Consider the following 25,396-nt stretch of genomic DNA (forward strand, 5'->3'; position numbering starts at 1 on the left):
CATTATAAGGCGAGGTAGAGTCGTCGTCGGGATTTGGAGATAGTGAGTACGTGAGATCTTAGACTTTCCACGAGGTGAGTTTTCTCACTATACTGTACCCGGAAGGGTTTTATTGTGTGACCGGAAGGTCGGATATGTTATGAGTTGTATGCATTGTATGTGATAAGTTAATCGTTTATATACGCCATGTATGATATGTTCGATATGGGCCGGAAGGCATTATACTATGGGCCGGAAGGCATATATGTTGTGGGCCGGAAGGCATTGTGATGTGTATTGTAAGGTAGGACAGGAAGGTTTACCGAGCCGGGACGGAAGTCCCCTGAGACACATGGACCGGAAGGTCAGGGCCTGGAAGGGTGTATGTGCGTAAGTAGTATTTTGGGGAACTCACTAAGCATTTATGCTTACCGTTGTTGTGTTATGTGTTTCAGGTACTAGCGAGGACCGTGGGAAGGCGCCGACGTGATCGTACACATTGTCTGGGAAACTATTTCATGATCATTGGGATGTGCTTTGTTATGAAACATTGTCTACGTTTGAATTTGGAATATTAAAAGATGGTTTTGATGTTTGCAAAAATGAAAAAAAAAAATTTGTTTTAAAATTTACGTTGTTACAAGTTGGTATCAGAGCCTTGGTTTGAGGGATTTGGATACACCTTCGGGCGTAACTGAACTCAAACCGGGGATTTGAGAAAATTTTAATTAATAAAAACAATAAAAATTTTATAAGAGATTTCGAAACAACCGAAGGAGAAGCAGTGTGTACGGTCAGCCAGCGCCCGAACGGTAAATCCCCAAAATACCCTTACAATATGTGTTATGAGATATGTTATGATATGATATGCATGCTAGAGTAGACTAGGTATTCATATTAGGACTAGAGTGGCCTGATTTGTGATGCCTTAGTCTAGGGAAACCTGCTGCTATGAGATGCGTTGAGAGCGAGTAGGTAACCAATGCATAGCAAGAATAGAGTACTCATGATCTGGGGTTCGAGGAGGAGGACTTGGGGTGAATGCTGATGCGGTGTAGTCGGTAGTATTGGGCCCGTACTACTGAAGACACCGGGTCAGTGGGCAACCCAAGTAAGAATCCTTGGGTATCGAAGACCGAGTAGGGTTGCGTTATCGAGTGCGATTATGCTCGATGGAGTCTCTGATATTTTCTATTGTATTTCAGAGGCATCATGGTTGGGACGCGTCACAGGCCTGAGACGAGCGGTGTGAGTGACGAGGAACTTCGTCAGATGATCCACGATGAGGTGGTTATGGCAATCCGGGCCGAGATCCCAGAAATGTTTGGGTCTATCAAGACCACGCTGTTGGAGACTTTTGATGAGCGGTACGCCGCGGTGACTGAGGCTGCGGCCGCTGCAGCTACAGCAGCTGTGGCTGCTGCCAGACCACAGGGAGGTGACTCGTTGCTGTTCCGGGAGTTCAGCAACACAAAGCCACCCGAGTTTGACGGAACGCAGGATCCGATCGCTGCGATGAGATGGATTGCTGATATTGAGGGATGCTTCAACACTTGTTCATGTCCGGAGCATCTGAGGGTACGGTTCGCTTTGAACCAGCTCCGCCTGGGAGCAAAGGATTGGTGGAAGTTCGTGACGGCGAACTTCAATCTTGCGGAGGTTTCAGCCGTGACTTGGGAGAGGTTTACTACTATGTTCAGAGACAATTATGTTCCCCCGGTGGAGAGGGAACGGTTGGTGTAGGAGTTCTTGACCCTCAAGCAGGGTAATGATTCTGTTACGGTGATCACTCGGAAGTTTCATGAGAGGGCGATGTTTTGCCCTGAGCTGGTGTCCACTGAGCAGCCTCGGATGAGCCGATATTTGGGTATACTGAGGAGGGATATCCGGGAGTTCGTATCGAACTCGTAATACCAGAGCTTTGCTGAGCTCCAGGCGAATGCCAGGAAGAGAGTGATCGAGTTGGAGACCCAGGTCAGGGAGGAGGCCGAGTCTCAGCGGGCAGATCGGCGGCCGGCTCAGTCCCAACCGGTAGCCAAGCGGACCAAGTCCGCCGATTCGAGGACGGGAGGTCAGAAGGGCCGCACTTGCGGAAAGTGCGGCAAGGGTCATGAGGGGGCATGTCGATCGGGTGCTTGCTACAAGTGTGGCAAGGAGGGGCACATTGCTAGGGATTGCCCCAAGGGATTTATGGTTTGCTTTCATTGCAACCAGACCGGCCATCGGAAGGCCGAGTGTCCTCAGCTTCACCAGGGATCAGCACAGGGATCTGCGCCTACGGCTAGGATTACCGAGACTCGGCCGGTGAAAGCCGAGGCTCCGAAGGCTCGTGGGAGAGCTTTTCAGTTGACTGCAGAGGAGGTCCGCGCGGCGCCCGATGTTGTAGCTAGTATGTATTCTTTCGTGTATTTACTTTTATGCTAAGATATTGTGCTTATGTTATGATATGCGTAGGTACTTTTCTTGTGAATTCTGTTCCTGCCTTGGTATTATTTGACTCGGGTGCGAGTCGGTCTTTTGTATCTTTGGCTTTTAGCCAGCACATCGGTATTGATCGGGAGGTGATGAGTCGACCCCTGCTGGTTTCCATAGCGGATGAGAAAGCGGTATACGACACTGACGTGATTCGAGGATGTGTGCTCGAAGTTTTTGGTGTTAAGTTCCCTATAGATTTGGTTGCTATAGCGATGGGAGATGTATGTATCATCGTGGGCATGGACTGGTTGAGTAAGTTTGGAGCAGTCATTGACTGCGAGAGACAGCTGGTGACTATACGATACCCTAGCGGGGGAGTGCTTACTATGTATGGCGAGGGGTCCCGATGTGGGTCAGCGTTTTGTTTGGCTGCCAGGGCGAGACAGAGTTTGCAGCAGGGTTGCAGTGGATTCATCGCCTACGTGATGGACACTCGATTGGTCGCGGGGAGGCCCAATTCGGTTGACGACGTTCCAGTAGTATGCGAGTTTTCGGATGTGTTCCCCAAAGAATTACCAGGTGTGCCTCCGGAAAGGCAAGTGGAGTTCCGTATCGATCTGGTTCCGGGAGCGGCGCCCATCGCCAAGGCGTCTTATTGCCTCGCTCCACCAGAAATGCAGGAGTTATCCTCGCAGCTTCAGGAGCTGCTGGGAAAAGGGTTTATTCGGCCGAGTAGCTCACCTTGGGGCGCGCCGATTCTTTTTGTCAAGAAAAAGGATCGTTCGCACCAGATGTGTATCGATTACCGGGAGTTGAACAAGTTGACGGTTACAAACCGATATCCGTTACCTAGGATCAATGATCTGTTCGATCAGTTGTAGGGGGCATCTTGGTTCTCCAAGATAGACTTGAGGTCGGGTTATCATCAGATGAGGGTCCGGGATGAGGATATCCAGAAGACTGTATTTAGAACTCGTTATGGACATTATGAGTTTGTGGTGATGCCTTTTGGGCTCACCAATGCCCCGGCTGCATTCATGGATCTTATGAATAGGGTGTGTAGGCCGATGCTGGATCGGTCGGTGATCGTATTCATTGATGATATCTTGGTATATTCGAGGTCTAGGGAGCAGCATGAGGAGCATTTGAGGGAAATTCTTGGAGTATTGAGATCGGAGAAGCTGTATGCCAAATTCTCCAAGTGTGATTTCTGGTTACGAGAGGTCCAGTTCCTAGGGCACCTTGTTAACCAGAAAAGGATATTGGTCGATCCGGCCAAGATTGAGGCAATGATGAGATGGGAAGTGCCGAGATCACCCACTGAGATCATGAGCTTTCTGGGATTGGCCGGCTATTATCGAAGGTTTATCAAGGATTTCTCCAAGATCGTCGTGCCACTTACTAGGATGACCCGGAAGGGTGTTGCATTTTCATGGGGACCGGAGCAGCAGTCCTCTTTTGAGACCCTTCGTCAGAAATTATGCAAGGTCCCGGTGCTCGCACTCCCGGAAGGGATGGAGGATTTTGTGGTATACTGTGATACATCTATATCAGGTTTAGGGGCGGTACTCATGCAGAGGGGACACGTTATAGCATATGCTTCGAGGCAGCTGAAGCCTCATGAGTCAAGATATCCCACCCACGACCTGGAATTGGGGGCAGTGGTGTTTGCCCTCAAGATCTGGCGGCACTACCTTTATGGGGTTCGGTGTACCATATACACGGACCACAAGAGTCTAAAGTACTTGATGGATCAGCCAAATCTGAACATGCGACGGAGGAGATGGTTGGATGTGGTGAAGGATTATGATTGTGAGATCCTGTACCACCCGGGCAAGGCTAATGTGGTGGCCGATGCATTGATCCGTAGGGCGGAAAGCGCCCCAATCTGAGATATTTGTATGAGGTTGACGGTGATGACTCTGATTTTGGACACCATCCGAGGAGCTCAGGCTGAGGCTGCGAGACCAGAAAACCAGAAGAGGGAGCAGGTTGTCGGTCAGGTATCGGAATTCGTTACGGATGGTCGGGGACTCATGACTTTTTAGGGTCGGGTTTGGGTACCATTTGTGGGCGGTACGCGTACCATTTTGATGCAGGAAGCGCATCGGTCGAAATTCTCGATTCATCCCGGGGATACTAAGATGTATTTAGATCTAAAGAAGGAGTATTGGTGGCCCTATATGAAGAGGGATGTTGCATGGTTCGTCGAGAGGTGCCTGACTTGTCGTCAGGTTAAGGCCGAGCACCAGCGTCCGCACGGTAAATTGCAGCCACTGGAGATTCCCGAATGGAAGTGGGAACAGATTACCATGGATTTTATCACCAAATTGCCAAGGACTGCGAGGGGGGTCGATGCAATTTGGGTGATTGTGGATAGATTGACGATGAGCGCTCATTTTCTAGCCATCAGTGAGAGCTCTTCTGCGGAAAAGTTGGCAAAGTTATATGTCAGGGAGGTGGTATCGCAGCATGGGGTTCCGATGTCGATCGTCTCAGATCGGGATGTACGTTTTACTTCCAGGTTTTGGAAGAAGTTTCATGAGGAGTTAGGTACGAGGCTGCATTTCAGTACCGCATACCACCCGCAGACGGACGGACAGAGCGAGCGGACGATTCAGACGCTTGAGGATATGCTCCGAGCATGTGTTTTGGATTTTGGAGGGAGTTGGGACACCTACTTACCCTTAGCAGAGTTTTCATACAACAACAGCCATCATTCGAGCATTGGTATGCCACCCTTTGAGCTGTTGTATGGGAGGAGGTGTCGCACCCCCATCTGCTGGGGAGAGGTAGGGCAACGGGTAATGGGTAGCACAGAGATTGTACTCCAGACGACCGAACAGGTACAGCAGGTCAGGCAGAGATTGTTGACCGCCCAGAGTCGCCAGAAGAGTTATGCGGACAGGCGTCGGTCCGAGCTTGAGTTCCAGGTTGGTGACCTTGTGCTCCTAAAGGTCTCTCCTTGGAAAGGAGTGATACGATTCAGGAAGAGGGGTAAGTTGGGACCCCGATATATTGGACCTTTCAGAGTAATTGCTAGGGTAGGCAGGGTAGCCTATCGGTTGGATCTACCTGCTGAGTTGGGACAGATCCACAACACCTTTCATGTCTCTCAGTTGAGGAAATGCATTGACGACGAGTCGACAGTGGTGCCATTAGATGATATTCAGGTGGATGCAGGCCTGAACTATGTGGAGAGACCAGTGGCGATCAGGGATCGGAAGGTTAAGGTTCTGAGAAACAAGGAAGTACCCCTAGTACAAGTGCAGTGGCAACATCGGAAGGGATCCGAGCTGACATGGGAGTCCGAGTCTGAGATGTGGGATCAGTATCCAGAGTTGTTTTCAGTATGAGACTTCGGGGACGAAGTCTGGTTCTAGTGGGGGAGAATTGTAACAGCCCGAAATCCAGGTATTCATCTTTTTGGCCCTTCATCTTTGTTATGTTGCCATTTAGGGTTTGCATGTTAGGCAAGTACGCTGGGCGTACAAGGAGTACACTGCGCGTACTCGCGCGTCTCATTTGGACGCGTTCACCCTCAGGTACGCGGGGCGTAACCGGTCCAGACCTAAAAACCCTAATTCATTCGGAGGGCTATAAAAAGAATGTGTGGCTCGACTTCTCAGCCACCATCCCTCAGAAAGAAACCCTAAAGAGAGTGTGCATCCGTTCTTAGGCCATTTGTGAGTATTCTAAGCTTGGTGGTGCCCTTTTCAAGGTAGCAAAGGAAAGGAGGAGCTCATTGGGAAGGCTAGAAGTGGTATTCAAGTGTGGATCTGAGCTTTGCAAAGGTTGGAGCTTCATTATAAGGCGAGGTAGAGTCGTCGTCGGGATTTAGAGAAAGCGAGTATGTGAGATCTTAGACTTTCCACGAGGTGAGTTTTCTCACTATACTGTACCCGGAAGGGTTTTATTGTGTGACCGGAATGTCGGATATGTTATGAGTTGTATGCATTATATGTGATAAGTTAATCGTTTATATACGCCATGTATGATATGTTCGATATGGGCCGGAAGGCATTATACTATGGGCCGGAAGGCACATATGTTGTGGGCCGGAAGGCATTGTGATGTGTATTGTAAGGTAGGACCGGAAGGTTTACCGAGCCGGGACGGAAGTCCCCTGAGACACATGGACCGGAAGGTCAGGGCCTGGAAGGGTGTATGTGCGTAAGTAGTATTTTGGGGAACTCACTAAGCATTTATGCTTACCGTTGTTGTGTTATGTGTTTCAGGTACTAGCGAGGACCGTGGGAAGGCGCCGGCGTGATCGTACACATTGTCTGGGAAACTATTTCACGATCATTGGGATGTGCTTTGTTATGAAACATTGTCTACGTTTGAATTTGGAATATTAAACGATGATTTTTAATGTTTGCAAAAATGAAAAAAATTTGTTTTAAAATTTACGTTGTTACAAATTATCATAGAATAGCATTATCGACACGTCCGCATAATAGTTGTCCATCCAGATTATATATATATATATATATATATATATATATATATATATATATATATATATATATATAATACCTTCAGCTGCTTTATATTCACATGTGAATCTAAACTAGTCCTTTATATCTCACACGTAAATCACAATTGTATCTAATTTTTAATATATTAATTCACATTATAATAATAGTTATACCTCTATATATATATATATATATATATATATATATATATATATATATATATATATATATATATATATATATATATATATATATATATATATATATATTAACTATGTTCTTGAATAAATGGAACTTATCAACAAAATATTTGTAGTATTTATATGGTTACATTAACTTTTATTTAATTTTAATCAAATTATCTAACATAATGATCATTTTGCAACTGAATATTAAACTAAATAACAAATTAACAACGAACGAATATTAATAATATAATAGACAAATAATTTACTTGTCGGTGTAACAATATAGAATTTTGATGCATTGTTTTCTATATACTATACATAATTAAGAAAATAGAAGCAAATTAAAAAACAAAATGAGAACTAAGGACAAGATGTCTCCTTCGTGCACAAAAAATACCATGTTTCTCTAGAGTACGTGGTTAGGATGAGAGGTCAGATATCATCATCTATTCTATTTTGGAATATTCATGTATACACTTCTTTAAAAGAAATGATTTATTTGTTTATTAGATGCAATAGCAAAAATATTAGACATATAATACGATATGTGAGTTTTTCAGTTTTTATCATAATAATTAGTTTATTTGTCGAACAATTAAATAAAGTTGAATATTATATTTAAAGTATGTTAATTGGTTTTAGAAACATATTTTGATTTTATTTATTTTCGTGAAAATTTTAGAAAAATAGATGAACCAAAGTGTTTTTAAATTTTTTATTTTTTTGAAAAAGTTTTCAGAGAAAACAAGCCAATTTTTCCAAAACTAACCCATGCTTAAGCCATCTCCAATGCATTGAACTCTTAAGAGTTCAATAGATTGTCATATCAGCATTCCACTAACTATACCATTTAACCTATTAAACTCTACACTCCATTAAACTCTTAAGAGTTCAATGGATTTTCACATCATCATTTTAACTTTTTTTATAAATAATATTAATAAATAAAACTAGAATATTACATTAATTAGAAATTCAAAGTTACAATTACTAAATATTAATTAAAGATTACAATTTAGAAATTAAAAGTTACAAATAATATACTAAATAAAAAGTACAATATCTAAAATACAAATTTTACTTCATATTGTATTTTATCTTAATCTCGTCACAACGATTTCTCCAAATTTCACGTCCATCTTCCGACATGGTACTGGGATCCATAAAAATGATTGAAATTTCATCATTCTGTATCTTTTCTTCTTTAATCTTCATCTTTCTTTCTTTCAATGCATTCTTCATATCCAAAGAGTTTTGATAGCGTTCAAAAGTCTTTTTATTTTCTTCTATATGTTTTTCAAGTATTTCATCAAGCCTATTACCAGATGACGAAGTGGAATTGGTAGCTTTCCCTTTTGCTGCTTTTTTTGCTGCATTCCTACCAATTGGACGAGTTGTAACTTCATCATTATCCAGGTTAATGAAAGATTATGTATTTGATGAAGACATAGATGCCCCAGATGCAGTGCTTGAACCTTTCCATTTCTGTTCATTTTTAACGATATTCCAAATATGTTCGTGCCTAAAATCGGCACCATATCTAGCATGATAATGCTCAAAAGTTGCACGTTTGAGATCATCCTCAGACCATCCACTGAGGTGTTGACTTTTCAACACTATATACATTTGATTAAATGCAACTGCAAATGGGTTCATGTAATGCCAATGCGTTTTGAGGTTGGCTTGAGTTCTTGCAACGTTCGACGTGTTGCTTTTTTCAATGATGTCTTACAAGGTTATGCTCCTGAATGCAATTTACTGTTAATGGAAGAACATACACAAAAGGATATTATCTTGCAGATGGTATATATCCTGAATGGGCTACAATGGTTAAAAGTTTTCCACATCCGGCCGATCCAAAAAGGATCAAGTTTAAAGAAATGCAAGAGGCTGCAAGAAACGATGTGGAGAGAGCATTTGGTGTTCTTCAATCTCGTTGGGCAATTGTACGAGGTCCAGCAAGATCGTGGCAACTTAAAAACATAAAGGATATAATGTATACATGCATTATATTACATAATATGGTCGTAGAAAATGAAGGAAATGCAATTAGTAATTAGTCAGATGATGTTGATCCTCCTATACGTGTGAATCGAGGACTTGTCGAAGAAGTTCGATATCAAATTCAAAGAAACTCTGAACTACGCGATAATGCCGTACATCATGCTCTTCGACATGATTTAATGGAGCATATTTGGGAACGTTTTATTAATATGTAATATCACTATGTTGTATTATAATAAATAAGATGTTATCTTTTAAAATGTTTTTAAGATTTATATATATTTTTTTATTTTTTAGAATAAAAAATATGAAGTAACTTAATAAATTAAATTATTGAATATAAAATAAAATAAAGTATAATATATATATATATATATATATATATATATATATATATATATATATTTTATTGCAAAAAAATATTAAATATTACTTTCTATTGAGAAAGAAAAACAAAAAAAAAAGTTTTTACAATAAAATGAGTAAAAAAAAGAAAGAAAAAATAAGTTTATATAATAAATTGAGAAAAAAAAAAGATAAAAAAAGTCATACCAGCGTTGAATGGGGATTAAATCCCTCATTCAATCAACTCACTCCACAATGGTTTGTATATCCATTCAACTGCCACATAAGCTTTCTTTTCCCATTAAACTCTCTATTAAATGACCATTGTAGATGGCCTTAGCATTTACATTAACAATCTAAAATAATATTCTTGTGACGTGGAGGATTTGGCACATAAACAATAACAAATGGATCATAACCATCAATTACTCAAACCATAAGGTGGTAAACTGAACATTGGCCATCAATAAATACCCTTCTCTCTTTGTTATCACGACGACAAGCTTCAAAAGATCACAGCCATTTCTACTACATACAAGGGATGGAGATAAGCGCAGTTTTTTGTATTCTTGGAGTAGCAGCAATCTTTTTATGGACAATATCGAACTGGTTGTGGTTCAAACCAAAGAAGATAGAAAAGTTTCTAAGAGACCAAGGCCTCAAGGGTAGCTCTTATAAGTTCCTTTTAGGAGATCTGAAGGAAATGGTGCAGATGTCAACTGAGGCCAAATCCAAACCCATGAATCTAACTCACGATATTGCTCCTCGTGTGTCGCCCTTCATCCATAAGTCCATTTCTGCTTATGGTACGTACGTACATGTATACTTAAGTTGTTCTAGATTTTTGTTAAACCATGTTTTACGTGAATTCTTGTAGCATCAACCAAATTGTAAATAGGGATGTTAATTTTGGATTATTTGCTATATTGCTTAGAGAAATATAGTATCTAAAATTATATATGTCTATCTTGCATGTTTATTTATTTATTTTTTTAAATTTAAGGTAAGAGTTGTTTTACTTGGATGGGAACAAAACCTTTGGTGCACATATCTGAACCGACTATGATACGAGAGGTCTTTGCTAACTATCAGCAATTTCAAAAGCCAATCGAAGGAAACCCATTAACAAAGTTGCTAGTCAGAGGATTAATCTTGGCCGAAGCTGATCAATGGACTAAACATAGAAAAATCATCAATCCTGCATTCCACGCTGAGAAGCTTAAGGTTTCTTGATACTGAATTTTTTTTCTTTCCATTACAATATATCGCGTCAGATGTAGAACACAGGGTCAATTGGAATTACTTATGTTTTTCTGGCAGCATATGGTACCCGCATTTTATGTGAGCTGCAGTGAGATGATCGACAAATGGGAGGAAATGATAACAAAAGGAAGTTCGTGTGAAATGGATGTGTGGCCTCATCTACATACGTTTTCAAGTGATGTAATTTCACGTACAGCATTTGGTAGCAATTTTAAGGAAGGAAGAAAGATTTTTGAACTTCAAAACGAACAAGCGGAGCTGTTTATAAAGGCTGCACAGTCACTTTACATTCCTGGATCAAGGTGAGTATGCATTCATAAACAATATTAATTAGTGTACTATTTATTTGATAATTTAAATTGTAAAATCACAAATTTTGGCATTTTATCTGATCAAATAAGATTTATATAGATTTTTGCCGACAAAAGACAACAAGAGGATGAAAGAGATTCACCGTGAGGTGACAGCTTCGATAAAGAACATTATTGATAAACGATTTGATGCAATGAAAGCTGGAGAAAATAGCAAACATGACCTTCTGGGCATCCTTTTGGAGTCAAATTATAAAGAAATTAAACAACACGGGAATAGCAATTTCGGATTAAGCATTGAGGAAGTAATAGAAGAATGTAAGCTTTTCTACTTTGCAGGACAAGAGACCACTGGAAATATGCTTGTTTGGACTATGATTTTATTGGGTCAACACACGGATTGGCAGATACGTGCAAGAGAAGAAGTTTTCAATGTCTTTCCAGATAAAAAACCAGACATTGATGGGTTGAGTCACCTAAAAGTTGTACGTTTTTCCCTACTAATATATTGTCTATAAATTGACCAATATATATGGTGTTTGTTTGATACACCAAACTTCTTATTTATTTTGTATCTTAAATCATCTTATTTGTTTTGTAGATCAATATGATTTTCAATGAAGTTCTTAGGTTATATCCTCCTGCAGCAGCCGTAAGACGGGTGACACATGATGAAACCAAATTAGGTAAGTTCACTTTACCAGCAGGAACCCTTGTCCAAATTAACGCATTGTTTTTGCACCATGACAAAGATATGTGGGGTAAAGATGTGAACGAGTTTAAGCCTGAAAGATTTTCTGAAGGCGTGTTAAAGGTGACCAAGGGAAAAGGCTCGTATCTCCCATTTGGAGGTGGCCCTCGTATATGCATTGGCCAAAATTTTGCTATGCTAGAAGCTAAAATGGCACTTGCAATGATTCTTCAAAGCTTCTCATTTGAGCTATCTCCATCATACTCACATGCTCCTCATACTATAATCACTCTACAACCTCAGTTTGGTGCTCACTTGACTTTACACAAACTGTAGCTAGGTAGTTTGGTGCATATTTAATCTATTATAAAGGATTATCTATACTTTATAACCGGTTGTTGTACTATGTTAATTACTGGTTTGATGCATATTTAATTAGTTTATAATAAAATGTCCCTGTTGTTGTTGTACTATATATATATATATATATATATTTGTGGTTACTACTAGTGTTTCAGTTGTAACGCATATGTTTTTTATATCATTATGCACCCTGATGGTCAATCCAGTGAGCTGGTGACACACTACCTGTAAAGTGTATAAGATTTAGGGGTGTCGCTTGTTTAAAACAACACTCCGATATATATTTTTATGGTTTTCCTGGTGTTTATTAACTTAACCCTAATAGGGTTTTAACAAATAATGCCGTGTAAAACTTACCAGGTACCAAAATACAATTATAAAATAATATGTAGTCTTTTAGTTTTTGAAAAAAAAAAGTTTATACATGTCAAGTAGCCGAAAATGAAAACTTATATTTTTTTAATCATTTGTTTTTATAACAGTTCATCTTTTATTATTATTATTATTTTTTGGGTAAATTAAGGAGGGGAAATAATCTGCGGCAAATCGAATGAACGGGAAACCCAATGCATTGTAAAGAGTATAAACACTGCTAAAAAATTAGAAGCCACAAAGTTCCTCAAAGCTAGAAAATTGGAAGGGAACCTACAACAAGCTATTGTCTTATTTAGGGGTGAGCGCAGTGTGGTTCGATGCGGTTATTAGCCAAAACCACAAAACTTCACCGCTAACCGCAAATGCAATTAATCCATTTTCAAAACCACTTGGTGCGGCTATTTTTGCGGTGCAGTTAAACGGTTATTTGTTTTTGTGTGCTTCGGTTATTAACCGCATGGATTTGATGTGGTTATTTTGTGTGGTTTTAACCGCACTTTAGAGTTCAAACAGTTTTAAGAGTTTAAACATATATATTACTTTTAATAATAAAAACCATAACGTATAAAACAACTAATTTAAATTACAAACTATTGATATCTTAAAAACTTTAAATCACTAGTAATTAACAACAAATATCTTAAAATTGTCAAATTTCACCATTTTACAAAGTCAAACATACGAAAAAACCAACACTTTTGTCTTTTACAATTTTATACTTTTTTCATCCATAAAACTTGTCTTATTTTTAATATTCAATATATTAATAATTAATAAAAAAAATTGTATATAATATATATACGGTGCAGTACAGTTTTTTTTTGCGGTTTTTTAAACTAATAACTGCAACGCACCGCAAATTTGCGTTTTTTAAAAAACAAAGAACCTCACCATCGGTTTTTATTGCGGTTGCGGTTTATGCGGTTAATTTTAGTTGCGGTGCTGTTTTTCTCACCCCTAGTGTTGGTATTAGCAACAAAGTTCCAAGTTTGTTTGAAAAGGTCATGAGGAAAACATTTTCTATAAAATATTTTGTAGGAAATTTCCAACAAAGTTCCAACAAGGCTTCCTGACATAATTATTTCTATGGATTTCCTACATATCATTTTTCCGACAAATTTGTTACAGTTCATTCAAACAAATTTTCAACGGTTTTGTTTTTCAAGAGTGAAGAGAATAAATACCTTTAATCTATGAAGATCGATTAGATCTTGAACAAGTGTATGAATATAAAAACAGTAAGAACGCAAAAAGAACAAAACAAGATTGAATCAAATGTGTCGAATGATTAAACAAAATCCTCAGAAGAGCTCGATTAAGAACATCAACTGTAGAGGATTGATAGGTTACAAAACGATTAAGAAACCTGCTGTTCTCTAGATGAATCGCTATTCGTAAATCTCTATAATCGTAAACCTCTATCTCGTTGTTCACCTAATATACATGCAAGCATTAACTTATATACAATACATAAAAGGCTCTCGGTTGGACAGGCCCAAACCGGAGTGTACATGGCTAAACTATCGAGCCCAAAAGACGCAACATCAAAACAATGTTCAGCCCAACAATCTCCCCCCTTTGCGTTAATTTGGAGCGAGACCTTCACTTTTTACTTGGGCCGGCAGCTGAAGCTGGTACCTTCTTCTTCACGGTGCTAAACAGACACTTGGTTATGGAGAGGATGGTCTGTCTAAACCGGATGTACCAATTGATCATATCATTGAAGTACTTGATGTCATCAGCCGAATTCTCTTTACACCGCTTGATAATTGATAAGACGTGTTCCAAGCAAGCTGTGGTGTAAAGATGTTTGTCAGCTAAAGCGAAGAGACATTTCTGTCCTTCGGCTCTAGTGAACATCACTGAGTTTCGCCTCGGATCAATCTTGCCCATTTGCATTTGATTTAGATCACTGGCCGATCCCACAGGTGCGATCTTCGGTTTCTTCTTAAAAACTGTGGCGACCTCCTGATCCATTAGGGCAACCTCCATGATGTAGCAGGCCAACATCCTTTTGACATGGTCTATGATGGGACCATATTCGGCTTCATCTGTCAGAAGGATATTGTACAGGACAATCCAGTCATGAGGATTCAGATTTGGCAGATCCGCCAGGGAGATAATATGAGCAGTTCTTGATGATCCACGAATGAGCTTGAACTTAACGTTTGTGAATCTCCCCACTGCATAAGGCTTCAACAACCGAACGTTAACAATCTTCTGGGCGCTCCAGGTGAGGTATTGAGGGCGAGCAGCCTCCAGGTAGAAGTCAATGAGCTCCCTGTCAAGCTCATCGTTCGGATGCGGGACTTCGAATATGTTAGAGAAGGCGTGGAAGATGAACGCCTTTCGAGTCAGCGGCATATCAAACTGTGAATCGATAGTGTTGTTGCAGTCGAATGATATAACTGGCTCGAGCCATAATATGCTTGGAGTTTCTATGGCCTCTTTTATCATACGATCCCTGGTCCAGGCAGGGAAGAGCATCTTTCGGCTCTCAAGGAGATCGTGGGCTTCTTTTTTCTTGTGTTCGGCTTCTTCAGCCTCACGCGCCACACGACTGGCATCATCTTCAGCATTGCGACTGTTCTTTCTTTTTAACAAGTCGGCAATGGTCTCCTTGTCTTCATCTTCATCTTCATCTTCCTCAGCTATGTTTTTACCCTTGTTCTTCACACCCGAACCCGAAGCATGATCAGCAGAGGGTGGTTCGGTTGTGTGAGTAGCTTTGGAAGAAGGAGGTTTCGATCCCTTGGTGTTCTCATCTCCCCCTTGTTTCGGAATGGACACGAAACTCGGTAGGCCTTCGATTTTGCTTAAAAGGTCCATGGCCGGAGAGAGTTTTTCAGCGAGGGTACGCCTCACCGAATGGTTCAGGATGGGGTCGTGTGCTTCCAGGATATTGGATAAAGCGGCGTGGACATCCGAAACACACGTTTTGATCACCTCCCTTTCAGATCGAAGAGCTTCCAGTTGTTCCTGTGAGTTGGAGAGTTGCGTGCTCTTGACCTTAAGGGCGGTTGTCTTACTCGCCAGAACGTCCATCAAAGAATTTTCAGCTGCAAGATCCTCTTGTAGCTTAGCTAGGCGGGCATCAATGGAGGCACGAAGTGCCGAGTTGTCGTCGAGACGAACTTGGCCAATTGTTGAACAATCGGTTCCAGAGTTGTCTTAGTGGCGTCAGCGCTCTCCTGCAAGGACTTCAGCAGGACGGAAGCGTCGGTGAATAGTTTATCGACTTTTTCGGTCGCTGCCTCACAGGCTCGGGTGGATGCATCGATTGCAGCAGTTGCTGAGGCCACCGAATCATGTTGAGCCCTTGAGAAGGCGTCAACAATCTTCTGAAGGGCAGCTTCAGAAAGAGATGACTGCTGGTTGGTGGAGGAGGCGAGAAGTAGATCAACCTTCTCGTTTAGCTCTCGGAGATGCTTCTTTGTCACTAGAGCATCATCCTCCTCGTCACTCTGAACTTGAAACGGACTATAGTAGACCGAATCGAAGTTCATGTGATCACCACCAAGGTATTGGTCGTCACCATCGGAGGCGTCTTCTGGAGATGGAGGGGGTGGTGAAGCTGGGGGTGTTGTGGGTTTTGTGGGTTCAGGTTGAGTGGGTGTTGGATTAGTTTCGGGTGGTGGTTGTGTATGGGTAGGTTCGGCTGTATGGGTTTGAGTTTGTGGTTCGGTTACAGGTGGGGTTTCGGTAACTGGTGGTGTTTCGGTTGATGTGGTGAATATGGGTGGAGGAATAGGGAAAGAGGTTGGGGGAATAGTGGGGTTTATGGTGGGAATAGAAATAGGAATAGTTGGTGGAGGTGAAGGAACTGGGGATTGATGAAGTTCCATCTCTGGGGTTGGGGACCGAGGTGGTGTGTTGCCTCGTTGAGGAGAGTCGTCTCCTTGAGATCCTTCAGAGTCCGAACTTCCACCCTCAGATTCGCTTGAAGAAGAGGGAATAACTAGCTTTCACTTCTGTTGGGTCTTCCTCCTTTTCAGTTGTGGGGACTGTGCAGCCTTCGGTTGTTTCCTCTTTTTGGGAGAAGGTCCCTTTGGAGCTTTGGACACTTGCTTCCCTTTCTCTGCCTTTTTGCCCCTGCCCACCGGTTTGTCGGCATCATGAATCGACCTTAGCATGTCCGGTGTCAGTTCCCTCGGACCAGTTGGCCTAAACTCCTTGATCGTCCTGATCAGTCTGCTGTCGGAGGGCACATCTGCATACATTGTCTCCGGGATGGAGCCAATGAAGGAAATTTCGATGCATCGGATACGATGATCTTCTTCGTATGGAACGTACCAATAGAAGACATCGATGCACCATCAGCGGTAGGAACGTTAAACTTGTCCATGGCCCATCTTGTTATCAAGATCCAGAACCGGGCCAACGACACCTCAGAGTGTCGGGATGAGGAAGAGAGGCTCTGAATGAGCTGTTGCCATAGGACAAACCCATAGTCCAGATTTATCCCGTTGTACACCCCATACATTATCGATAGGAAAAGACGACTTGCACCGTCAGATCCTGAGCTCCTCTTTGACAAGCCCTTGAAAAGAACTGTAAATAGACCATTCCACTGGGGCGGCAGACAAGACTTCTTAAACTTGGCGACGGAGGTGAGAACCTCTGTGTAGCCCATGTTGTAAAACATGTTGAACAACATCCCAACCAGAATCGTCTCCGGGTTAACTCGCGATGGGTCAGCAGCAAACCCTAGCATAGTGCAGAAACGGGGGCGAGAAATGGAAGTTTTGTGTTCTGCAACTTCAAAGAATACCCGGTCGACTGCCTTGTCGTAGTAAGCAGTCGCATAGACCTGTGATAAGGCCACCATTGGCACCGTTTCAATTCTTGACAGTGCAGGAGCAAGCTGGGAGTACTTCAAGCATTCTATGACCGGCGACATGTAGGAGTCGTACGCCAGTGGGTTGAGATCAATGATCAGACATTGCTGAGGACGGATGGGGAGAATCTGAGAAGTAGCATGAACGGAAGAAGATTCAGCCATTGTTGCAGGTTGGAGAAGAGGATGAACAGTAGATGGTTTATGAGTGTTTGCTCTTGAGAAATTTCGGAGGCACTAAAGAGGTAAAAGGTTTTGTGGACTGCCTTTTATAGTGAGGGATTGGAGAGAGAAAGATCGTTTCATATCTTCTATGCGATGATCACGTAGGAGAGAGATTGTCAGAATCCTAGGATCACGCTACCCAACAAGCGCCGTTTCAGAAGAAAATCGCTTCAAATCCGCACGCGCCATTAATTGCCAGAGAGATGACGCTTGGATTTCGCACACGCGTCCATAAGTGTCAGTAAAAGCGCGACCGTTTCAAATTCCCACGCGCCTTCCTTTTTACCGTCGTTTGAACTTCTATCCCTTTAACTCCCGCCGAGTCAGCAACCTTTCGTCTTATCCTTTTTAAACGGCATCTTTTTGAATTAAACGCCGACGTGGATTATTTCTGACCACAGCACCATAATTACAGCCTGTAAATAATTAGTAACGGAATTTTGGAAAATCAAGGGTTTTCGTGCAAAGAGTGTAAAAGAAAAAGAAATAAAGCAACTCTTTTAAGGATAATCTGTGATGTCAATAATGACACGAAACTGATGATCCCGGGCACGAATCTCTTCCTTCAAGGTCAAGAGAGACCTCAAAGTGTTAGTGTGGAATCCCGTTGAATTACGATCAAACATTTATTAATAAATGTTGAAAGGTTTCTTTTAATAAGGCTAAATAAGGGTGGTTTCGCTTTGATTCATCAATTCAATTCTTGATTGTGAGACCGGTGTAGCCTGTTGAACAAGTAGGTAGGAATTTATTTTGTATTGGCTTGGAGTAATATAAGATCTCAGAAAAAATTAAATATTGGATCCCTTGGGAAGAAATGTTATGGTGTGTAACAATTTCATAGGAATCACGCAATAGAAAATTTGAGATTTTATAAGGGTACATTCGTTAATTCTTTGGTGAAAGCTTGAGCAAATTAATTGTTCACCGTCAATTCTTTGGTGTTGAATTTTGGGTTTCACTCAGCTCGTAGTGGCACGAAACTAAGATCATAAACACAGATGTTGTGTAACCATAAACCTCAGTGGTAGTTTCTGAGAGTCTCAAGGGTTACGTTGATGAAACAAATGTAATGGAGAAGTGGAATGAGGATGGTGTAAGAAAACATAGTACCTTTGCTGCAAAAATAAGGACCAAGCAGGAAACTCTTAACTCATGTGAGAAGAGAGTGAGGTAGCTCACGATTAGAATAAATGTGTTAGCCTTATTGGGAAGACAATGTTTGTGTATACCAGGTCATGAAGGCTATTATTCAAAATCTGATGAGGCTTGGGACGCATACAGCAGCATGCTTCTAGGGACACTTAAGTAGTTCATCGATGATATCCCCATAATCAGACAAACACACAAGAAGAAGAAAAAAATATTTTTGGAGTTTTTGAAATTTATAAAAAAAATTAAAAAAAATTAAAAGAAGTTAAAAAAATAAGTAGGAAAAAAATAAGACAAAAAAAAACTTTTTAAAAAAAATGGAAAACCGAACCCGAACGTTCGGTTGGTCTCGGTTCCAGAGAATTTTGAAAAACCGAACCCGAGCGTTCGGTTGGTTTCGGTTCAGGAAAATTTTGAAAAACCGAACCCGAACCTTCGGTTGGTTTCGGTTCAACAAAATTTTGGAAAACCGAACCCGAACCTTTTGTAGGTTTCGGTTTTGGAAAATTTTAAGAAACCAAGGAGTTTAGACATGCAATTTGGAAAAACTTTTTACACAAAGAAAAACAAATTTTGTACAAAAAATATATAACATAGAAAAACTACCTTTGAAGTAATGAGCGAGTTAGATGATTGAACCGAACTCGAACGTTCAGTTGGTTTCACTTCTTACGTTTGAGGTTGAGAGGTAGTGTGAGGTACTGACTCTGATTCCATCATACCTAGCCCTTGCAATATTTTATTGAATGATGCTTCTGGAAGAGCTTTGGTAAAGACGTCAGCCAGTTGATTAGTGGTTCTTACGAAGTGAACTTCGACATTTCCATCTTCCACATGATCTTTGATGAAGTGATACCTCAGTGCTATGTGTTTGGTTTTAGAGTGTTGCACTGGGTTATGACATATCCTAATTGCACTTTCAGAGTCACAATATAGTGGGATCTTCTTCATATTGAGTCCATAGTCTCGAAGTTGACTTTGGATCCAAATCACTTGTGATGTGCAGGATGCAGCGGCAATGTATTCCGCTTCGGCAGTAGACAGCGACACACACGTTTGTTTCTTGGATTGCCAGCTGACCAACTTCCTATCAAGGAATTGACAGCCACCAGTTGTGCTTTTTTTGTCGAGTCCACATCCTCCAAGGTCAGCATCAGAATAGGCTTGAACGAAGAAGCCTGAGTTGGATGGATACCATAGACCTAAGGAGGTGGTTCGCTTGAGATAGCGTAGGATGTTCTTCACTGCCAGCATGTGAGGTTCGCGTGGGTTAGCCTGAAATCGAGCACAATAACACACAAAAAACATGATATCAGGCCTGCTAGCAGTTAGATACATCAGTGAGCCAATCATTTGACGATAGAGCGTGATATCGACAGCCGGTTTATCTAGAGATGGGGTAAGCTTGGTGCCGAATGCCATTGGGACTTTGACTTTTGAGTCGCCCATCATTCCAAACTTCGCTAGGAGAGTCTTCGTGTAAGCTTCCTGATTGATAAAGATGCCTTCGGGTCCCTGTCTTATATTTAAACCAAGGAAAAAGTTAGTAGGACCCATTGAGCTCATTTCAAACTCAGTCTCCATCAACTTTCTGAATTCAGCTGTTAAGCTGGGATTCGTGGAGCCAAAGATGATGTCATCGACATAAATTTGAACTATCATAAGGTGGTTACCTTCCTTTTTGCGAAAGAAGGTTGGGTCAACCGAACCTTGTTTGAATTTAGACATCTTTAAAAATTTTGTAAGCGTTTCATACCAGGCTCTCGGAGCTTGTTTGAGGCCGTACACAGCTTTATCCAGAATATAGCAATGATTTGGATACTTTTCGTTCACGAACCCAGGAGGTTGCTCCACATACACAGTTTCTTCGAGTTCTCCATTGAGAAATGCACACTTGACGTCCATTTGGAAAACCTCAAAGTTTTTGTGAGCAGCATAGGCCAGGAATATTCTAACAGATTCTAGCCTAGCTATTGGAGCGAACGTCTCTTCGTAATCTATTCCTTCCTCCTGACAGTATCCCTTGACCACCAGACGAGCCTTGTTCCTTATGACATTACCTTCCTTGTCCATTTTGTTCCTAAAAACCCATTTGAGACCAACAATCGAAGCATCTGGAGGAGTTGGAATGAGACGCCAGACTTTATTCCTTTCAAATTCGTTCAGTTCATCTTGCATTGCTTGAACCCAATCAGAGTGATCGAGGGCAGTGTTCACTGTCTTCGGTTCAACTTTTGATACGAATGAGTTAAACATACAAAACTCAACCTTTGAAAATAAGGATGTCTGTTTTGCCTTCAGTTGAGATCGGGTCAGAACCTTTTCAGATACATCACCAACTACTTGAGAGATAGGATGATCTCTGGTCCATTTGGTAAGAGGAGGGTAATTCGGATCAAAGGTTGGGTCTAGTTCAGCGTCGATCATTTCTTCTGGCTCATATTGGCTATCGTAATCAAGCATCATATCATCATGCTCCCCCTCAATTGATGAGTCTTGAGAAACATGAGGTTCAGGGGTTTCTTGTGGTGCTGGACTTTAAGGCGTTGAAGCACCTTCGTTTGGAGGGGCGTCTTCGGTTGGAGAGGCACCTTCGGTTGGTGAAGGACCTTCGGTTGAAGTTGTAGAGTTTGGCTCCCCCTGGACTGGTGAGCTTGGCTCCCCCTCGAAAAGAGAACTTGGCTCCCCCTCGACTGAAGCATTGTTGGATGGAGATTCATCAGTGAGCGATTCTCCTTCATGCATTCTTCTTGCAGCATCTTCGACAATCTGCTTCATATGATCAACTTTGTTGTCAGTTGCACCTGCTTCTGAGAGAGAAGCTTTTTCCGGTTCGTCAAAGAGTTCCAGAAATTTCTCGTATAAATTGGCGATCGAGAGTGTGACTTGGCCAGTTTGAGGAAAGATTTCCCCGGCAGTGACTTCTATGGCCTGTAGCTTCTTGACATAGCTATCGTCAAAGGTCACATAATATGTCTCTTCAATCCTTCTTGAACGTTTGTTTAGGACGCTGTACGCGTTGGATGTGAGTGAGTAACCCAGAAAGATTCCCTCGTCGGCTTTGACATCAAACTTGTTGCGGTGTTCTTTAGAGTTAAAGATGAAACACCTTGAGCCAAACACATGGAAAAATTTCACATTGGGCTTTCTGTTATTTATTATCTCATATAGTGTGAGCGTGAATCGCTTATTGAGATAGGACCTGTTCTGTGTAAAACAAGCAGCAGAAATAGCGTCAGCCCAAAAATAAAGAGGTAAGGAAGCGAAACTTAGCATAGTTCGGGCAGCTTCACACAAAGATCGGTTTCGTCTTTCGACTATTCCATTCTGTTGTGGTGTGTAAGGAGCTGAGAAATTGTGACTAATTCCCTTTTCTGCAAGAAACTCTTCAAACTCCCTGTTCTTGAATTCAAGACCGTTGTCGCTCCTGATGTTGCGAACAATCTTCTTGAGCTGTACTTCAATTTGCTTGATAAACACTTTCAGCTTTTGAGTCGCTTCAGATTTGAGCTTTAGAAAGAACACCCATGTAAATCGTGAAAAGTCATCAATAATAACAAGAATATACTTGCTACCACCGATGCTTTCGATAGATGAAGGACCACACAAATCGATATGAAGTAATTCGAGTGGTTCAACAACTTTTGTGTTGATTACAGATGGGTGATTTTGACGACTCTGCTTCCCCATTTCGCATGCAGCACACAAATGCTCTCTGTCGAACTTGAGCAATGGAAGACCCCTAACATGACCTCCAGTGACAAGACGGTTGATATCTTTGAAGTTGAGATGAGAGAGTCTTCGGTGCCACAACCAGCTTTCGTCGGATTGAGCTTTAGATAACAGGCATATGGCTGAGTTTCCTTTGATGGGTTTCATGTTCAGAGGAAACATTTCACCCTTTCGCTCTGACTTTAGAATCACTTTCTTTGTCTTTTTCTCTATGATTTCAGAACCTTCATCATCGAATGAGACTTTGAGACTTGTACCTCCAACAAGCTGAGATACACGGATGAGGTTGTGTTGGAGTCCTTCCACATAAGCAACCTTCCTTATTGTAAAGTCACCATTCGTTATCATCCCGTATCCCTTTATGGTGTCGAAAGAATTATTTCCAAATTTGACGTTGCCACCATTTGCAAGAGATCTGTATTCCCTAAGCTCCTCTTTCCTCCCAGTCATGTGACGTGAGCAGCCACTGTCGATATACCATTCTTCGTCGAACTGCTCGTCACTTATAACCTGCAAAAATTAAGCAGATTTAGGAACCCAAAGTTTCTTGGGTCCACGTGAGCTTTTCATGGGAACAGGAACAGTAAGAGAGATGTCAACTAGATATGTTCGTTTTATAAGAGTTGTTTCATCTTTCTTTTTAATAGTAAACACTTTTATCTTATTAGGATGGGATGTGTTCGGTTTGGACTCAGGTTTAGATTCATTGATCTTCTGTTTTCCCTTTTGTTCAGCGGATGGATGAGATTGTTGAGAACGGACAGAATTAGCTTTAGAGCTAGATCGAGATGAATTGGTGGAAGTGGAAGAATTAGAAGAAGTAGAAGAGTTAGAATGAGAGGTTTTGGATGGAGAGGACTTCCTGGCTGGTGACTCTAGGTGACCCTTTTGCTTTTGATCATTGGAGGGACTGACCTTAGAGTCTTGTTCTCTTTTGACTTTAGAACCGAACCTCTGCGTTCGGTTGGAGTTGTTCTTGGAACCGAACCTTTGGTTTCGGTTGAAGTCCTTTTCAGAACCGAACCTTTGCCTTCGGTTGATATTTTCTTGTGAACCGAACCTTGGCTTTCGGTTGTTGGAACATTCAGGCTTTCCTATAGGATTGTTTTCATACTTCAGATTCTTGTCTTGGTGTGAGTAGTATGCATTCTGGGAGTGCCAGAATTGTTTCCGTTCAGAAATGTTTTTCTTGTATCTTTGGTTCCTTTCTATCTTCTTATTCCTCATCTGCTTAGGTTGATGATGAACGTTCTCTTTCGTTTTTGTTGTCTCCTTGGCTGGTTCCTTTTGAACTTCAGGAGTTTTACTTTGAGCCGAGGGAGCAGAGGGAATATCCAAAGAAGATCCAGTTTGCACTGAGGGAGTAGAAGGAATGTCTGAAGAAGTTCCACTTTGAGCTGTTGGAGTAGAGGGAATGTCTTCTTTTGCTGAACGATCATCCTCCTGAGGAATATTTTTCGTACCACTGGTACTTGGCTCATTGAAATTATCGGGCTTGTTCAATGGTTCAAGGATGTATCTTCCTTTGCTCATCCAGGAGGTTCTTTCGGACAAGCCAACGGTTTCGTTTGCATTATCAATTGGAGCTTCCCAGAAGTACTCATCACAGCCATCAGCATTGTCTTCGTTAACAATAGCTGTGAGTTCAGCTGTTTGATGTTCGGTTACTCCAGTCACCTTGTATACCTGATTCGGAGTGGTCCTGACCTTTTGATACACAACAACTTTCTCTACTAATTTCGGGGACTTTTGTTGGGACAATCGAGCGAACTCCACAGAATTTTCTGAAATTAGATATTTGTGGTTTTCAGTTTCGCTTTTAACAAATTCTGAGCAGTCAACCGTGTCCTCTACAGAAATTTCACTCATGTTTTCGTCCTCGTTAAGCTCAGATGAATTTTCAACATCGATTTTGTTTTCTGAACTTACATTGGCGTTTAAAGAGTCAAATTTTTGCATGGTTTCGGTTCTCATTTTAAGTCTGTCATTTTCGTCCAAAAGATTTTTGAGCATGTCCTTGTGGTCTTTGGATTTAATGAAGGACTCAATTTTGTCCAGTACATACAAGTAGGTCGGATTGACATCATCAGACGATATCACACTCTCACAATTGTAGGCTTCGGCATCGATTTCATCCTCCTTAAACTCTAGGAAGGGCAAAATCATGCGATGGATCTTTTGGCCTATCTCACAGTCCAAGTGAAGTTGAGTAATATTGGAATATAAACGTTTAGCAATTAAACAAAAAACATTTCGTTGTTTTAACAATTTTAAATTGTCTCTCTGCAAATAAATGTTTTCGTCTTTAACTTTAACTAATTCCGACTCTTTTAACTCAATCCACATTCGCCGCTCCTCACTCTTCGACGCCACCCTGCTTAATTGATCAGTCAGGTTAGAATTGGTGACTCGAGTTTGAGTTAAGCTACTATCTAAATGAGAAATTCTTGTATTAACATTTTTTAGTTCTTTCTCATATGAGGATGGTGATACTTTAGATGAAATAAAAACAGATTGTACCTTCTTTATCAGTTCATCGAGCTCATTGAATTGCTGGCTGAGTGGTTTGGCCGTAAAGCACATATCCTCCTGTACCTTCGGTCCATCGCTTCCTCCATCGGTGTTGTATCCCCTCATTTGAGATACGTCAGTCACCATGAAGCATTTTCCTCCACTGTTTTCCTCCTTAGCCACATACGCCTTTCCATGGGTAGGCTTCCTCACTTCTTCGTCTTCTGAGTGGGTAGACCAAACTTCTGTGCTACCGAACTCATCGTCATTAACCGAACCCTGCACAATAAGAGCATTAATAGAAGGGTTAGCAGTAGACTTCTTCTTTCTCAACTCATCCAGTCTCTTCTGCAGCACGGCTTCCTCATCATTTTCATCGTCCTTTTCAGCCATCTTCTTAAGAACACAGTCCTTAGCATAGTGGTTCTTGCCACCACAGTAGAAGCAGCTTACTCCGGAATCGCCATCTGCCTTCGGTTCCTTCTTGGGCTCCTCATCCTTCGGTTCATTGTTCACCTTTTCAG

The 25,396-nt window shown here is 41.4% G+C and overlaps 2 protein-coding genes across 2 annotated transcripts; one reads left to right on the forward strand and one right to left on the reverse strand.

Annotated features, from left to right (window-relative positions):
* Positions 1 to 8,140: 8,140 nt before the first annotated feature.
* On the reverse strand, positions 8,141 to 8,719 carry LOC145066849 (uncharacterized). The gene is made up of 2 exons (XM_079014104.1): positions 8,539 to 8,719; positions 8,141 to 8,463 (listed from the first exon to the last, which is right to left on the reverse strand). The coding sequence occupies exons 1-2, from the start codon at positions 8,717 to 8,719 to the stop codon at positions 8,141 to 8,143; spliced, it is 504 nt and encodes a 167-aa protein (XP_078870230.1).
* A 1,205-nt stretch (positions 8,720 to 9,924) lies between these two features.
* LOC145068440 (cytochrome P450 CYP72A219-like) lies at positions 9,925 to 12,180 on the forward strand. The gene is made up of 5 exons (XM_079015404.1): positions 9,925 to 10,218; positions 10,416 to 10,636; positions 10,733 to 10,977; positions 11,087 to 11,471; positions 11,588 to 12,180. Exons 1-5 carry the CDS (start codon positions 9,954 to 9,956, stop codon positions 12,011 to 12,013), a joined length of 1,542 nt encoding a protein of 513 aa, XP_078871530.1. The 5' UTR covers positions 9,925 to 9,953; the 3' UTR covers positions 12,014 to 12,180.
* The last annotated feature ends 13,216 nt before the right edge of the window (positions 12,181 to 25,396 follow it).

Source organism: Lactuca serriola, chromosome 8, assembly GCF_051521515.1.
Source record: "Lactuca serriola cultivar US96UC23 chromosome 8, Lser_US96UC23_V15, whole genome shotgun sequence".
In the NCBI taxonomy this organism is placed as follows: Eukaryota; Viridiplantae; Streptophyta; class Magnoliopsida; order Asterales; family Asteraceae; genus Lactuca; species Lactuca serriola.